Source organism: Etheostoma spectabile, chromosome 21, assembly GCF_008692095.1.
Source record: "Etheostoma spectabile isolate EspeVRDwgs_2016 chromosome 21, UIUC_Espe_1.0, whole genome shotgun sequence".
NCBI classification, from domain to species: Eukaryota; Metazoa; Chordata; class Actinopteri; order Perciformes; family Percidae; genus Etheostoma; species Etheostoma spectabile.
The window spans coordinates 7,676,874-7,680,886 of NC_045753.1; the positions used below are offsets into that span (position 1 = coordinate 7,676,874).

The following is a 4,013-nucleotide window of genomic DNA, read 5'->3' on the forward strand; positions in this document are numbered from 1 at the left end:
CCCCCTTTTTGGGTTTTGTTTACACAGCCATTGCTGGACACTTATCTGAAAGGATGCAAAGCAATGAAGGAAGCAAACACTTTACAGGGAGAATCAAAGAATCACAGTCCTTTACTCACAACACAGTTAAGACTTATAAAAAGTTACTATTCTGTTTCTGCTATTCTTGTGTTTTTATATATATTGACTATTTTTCGATGTCAGTTTTGATCTGTTGGTTTTTTTTTTCTTTTCTTTTTACTGTTCAAGTTTCCAAAGCCCTGAGAGTTCAGGCTTTATGAAAAACGCTGTTGTTATCTGCTGTCTCCCTCGGTGATCCTCCCTGCTTCAGTCATGATGTTCACTGATATGTCTTTGTGTCTTTGTCTTCACAGTCGTGAGTCTGTCTGTCCGTATCCCCCGTCCTTTACTTTTACCAAAGCGTGCCCTTTCCTGCCTCCGTGTGACTCCACCTCACTCCTCCTCTCGGCCCCTTTTTCACATCACAATTCAAAACCAGTGATTTATCACGCTGCCAACTTTGTATTTCATGCAGTTCCCCAAACACTTCTGGCACAGTCTGAGCGTATACTGCACCGAGGCTGTGCCGACACAACACTTTTATATGCAACAAAGCAATGCAACACCCGGGCCAAGCACTCCTTCTAGTGGATGTTTGCCTCAGTTTCCTTTCAAGGAAGAAGTAACGGCATCATTCATACAGTTTTTTGTAATTCACATTCAAATGGTTACTTGATATTAATGCAGAGTGCTTGTCACTGAGACAATTATCATCTCTCACTAGAAGATACTGTATCATGATCTAATATTTATCAGATTAGGTTGGTCTAAATTATTGATAAAATCAAACTTTAGAACATTACAGAAATTGGCCAGACTTTGTCTCACCATGTGCAGATCCAGCATGACAGTCTACTAAACTATCTCAACTCAGTCTACTTCTTTACTTAAGATGGTTCTGGAACTTTGGAAGGTTCTCAACAGCAGATTGGGTTGGCCCAGTTGCCATGAAAACGCAGATGTTAAAAATTTCCTGTAATGCTAATACAGTTAGTTGATTAGTTGATCAACGAAAATGTATCAGCGACAATCTTGGCTCTTTATTGACCTGATTAATTAAACGTGAAGTGAATTGGCAGATAAATTGATAATGAAAATAATTACTTTCCAGCATACTGTGCTATGGCAACTGAGTAAACTTAATCTGCTGAACAGGACTGTATGATGAGGTACAAAAGCTTAAGAGAGAAGCAAGTAAATGATCTTTGAGTTTAGAATGTAAATAATAATCTAAATAATGAATGAGTTATTGTTACAACTAATCATAGCGATGAAAATAAATATTGTTTTAATTGTCCATATCACACACTCTATGCTTAGGAGCCACAATAATTCATGCACAGTGGTAAAAGGACACCATGCGTACAGATGACAAAACAAGGATACGCCCCAAGGGACGATACTTACTCATTGCTTCATTTCATTTTCCTTTGGCTCCACGCTGTTCCAGAGGGTCGCCACCACAGCAGCCCTCTGGTGCACAGGAGCTCAGCTGGTGCAGGCCTCCTCCTCTTCTTAAACATCTCTTGTCAAACCTGCCGAACAGCAGGGGGGCTCTGATGTGTGAGGTTACAGTCTGAGGAGCAGGGACGTCGGACTGGAGGGGGGGGAAGAGGGAGACTGAGTACCCAGGGCCCTCATTTGAAGAGGGCCTAAAAAGATGCTAGAATGAATAGCTGTGGATGTGGGGAGGGACCCATAGAAAATGCCTTTCTACAGGGCCCAGAACTTTGTGCTACGCCCCTGCTGAGGAGGGGTTTGGTGCTTGGTTGCACAAAGGGAAGTTGTCAGTTTGAGAGAGTCGAGGTGGAGCGCAGTGCGCATGGGTAGACAAAATTGTAGAAAAAGAAAATGTGGAAAGAAAAGTGAAAGTTGACTGGGCTGGCTACTAAGCACGTGTCCAGCCAGACGTGTGCTGTGGTCGATTATTGTGAAATGAGCTGAGAGATTCCACTGTTCGCAGCATTCAAATCTTTCAGTGTAAGAGAAACTGTTAATACTATACATATTGTCTCTTAATGACAATATTGGCCTTAACTTGTTTACATAAAACAATTTGTTGCTCTGAAAAATTGAGGGGCTGTGCAGTTTGATGCCATTTTAGGAGATTTATTCCAAAGCACCAATGTATCGTAAATATAGAGGAGAAAGCGCTAAAGCTCATTGAATATAATGTTTTCACTTTTGCAGCCAAGGGCTTTATGTTATATACAAGTGTTTGATATAGTATGATTTTATAAAGATAAGATCACATGTTTTTTCAATGGTGCATGACTTATTTTGGAATGTCACTCTTCCAATTCCAGCCTGTAGACCTTTAATGTCATACTATATCCAAGTGGACCTGCATCCAAGCATCACAGAGGTTTTCATCCATTTACTGAGATCATCATCACTAGTGTCTCACAATTGCATTCAACATGTGCTTTTTGCCATGACAATCCATTCAGCTGATTGTCACTGTATTTTTTTTTTTTTTGCATAGAAATAAAATGCTTATAATGGCACTTTATGTATAAGCTAGAGTGTGGGTGTGTTAACTGGGTCATTAATGTCACTTTTCTCAGCCTGTTTTGCAGCATCACAAGTGAAAAGTAATTCAACACATTTACTCAAGTTTACTAAAATACAGTTTTGAGGTACTTGCACTTTTACTGTGAGTATTTTCATTTTATGCTTTATACTTCTACTACATTTCAGGAGGAAATATTTAGCTTATTATTCAATTTTTTTGACAACTGTGGTTACTAGTTAGATTTCAATTCTTCCTCTAAACTTTTCAGATGGTTTAATTCCCAAAGAATCAATACAATTATTATTATTTTCATACCCAGGAATCATTTTGCAACCTCTTAAATTAGGGGTCACCAGTAAGGGACGTCTAGGTTAGGAAACACTGAATGTACTGACAAACCCCTATTACAACATCTCCACCTCGACCATTAACTACCACAGTGAAATGCTACTTTTCCATTTACTTCTGCATTAGTGTAACTAATAATGTCATATTTAATATTACATCAGTCACCGGTGGCATTTTGCCATGATTTTGAATGCCAGCCTTAGTTATTTTTTATTTTTTTACACATCGTATTTCTATTTTTATGCTTTTAGTATCCATCACAGATTAGGTAGCTGCGGGCGCGCGCGGACTCATTGTAAAAGGGAGCGCGCTCTCGGAGACGGGTACGCGCGAAGCGGTGTGCAGATGTGTCGCAGATTTTGTAAAGTCACTGGACGCAAGGAGAGATCAGCTGGAGCAAGTCGCTCCGGACAAATGGGCCCTTAAACTGTCAGGAAAACAAATCGACTAAGAAAAGAAGCGGGTAGAAGAGGACAGAACCGAGGGAGCGCCGTCATAACCCGTTAACGTTAGCTTGGTTTGTAAAGAAGAAAGACGTTACTTTGACAGTTAAAAGCCAAAGGACGCCGCCGCGTGCACAGAGATGGAGCTGTCAGCGATTGGAGAGCAAGTGTTCGCTGTGGAGTCAATCGTCAAGAAAAGAGTTAGAAAGGTAACCTTTAAACATGTTGCGAAAATGTGTCAGCCCGTTTAGCCGCAGGACGTTGTCAACATTTGTAGGAGGTTTATTTTTTGAGGAATATTATGCTACTTTGTATGTTAAAGAAAGCTTGAGGTATTAAATAAACAGTATTGCGTGGCTAATCTGGTTATCTAATTGCAGGCTGTATAAAGGGGGCGGGTTAGTGGAGGATATGGCCCTTTAATGTAACGTGGAGAGTGTTGTCACTGCACTACAGCTTAACGTGTCAGGTGCTTGGCTAAATAGACAAGCGGAGAGCACGGGGTGATGTTATTAACCTGACCCCTTCATTTTGGGCCTGTTTGTTTGGGTTTAAGTTACCATATGGTGTTGACAAATGCAGGTGCGCAGCTAGATATTATCGTTCCTCCAGAGCACGAGGGCCCCCTGAACTACTCTGTATAGTAG

At 40.7% G+C, this 4,013-nt stretch overlaps 2 protein-coding genes across 2 annotated transcripts in view; both read left to right on the plus strand.

Moving 5' to 3' along the window:
• The window catches only part of josd1 (Josephin domain containing 1), a 34,851-nt gene that overhangs the window by 17,402 nt on the left and 13,436 nt on the right, over nt 1–4,013 (plus strand). The gene's annotated exons all lie outside the window — the stretch shown is intronic.
• Nucleotides 3,212–4,013, plus strand: part of cbx7b (chromobox homolog 7b) — an 8,366-nt gene continuing 7,564 nt past the window's right edge. The window contains 1 exon segment of the mRNA XM_032501640.1: nt 3,212–3,575. Within this exon segment, the coding sequence (XP_032357531.1) occupies nt 3,507–3,575 (69 nt within the window). The 5' untranslated portion in view covers nt 3,212–3,506.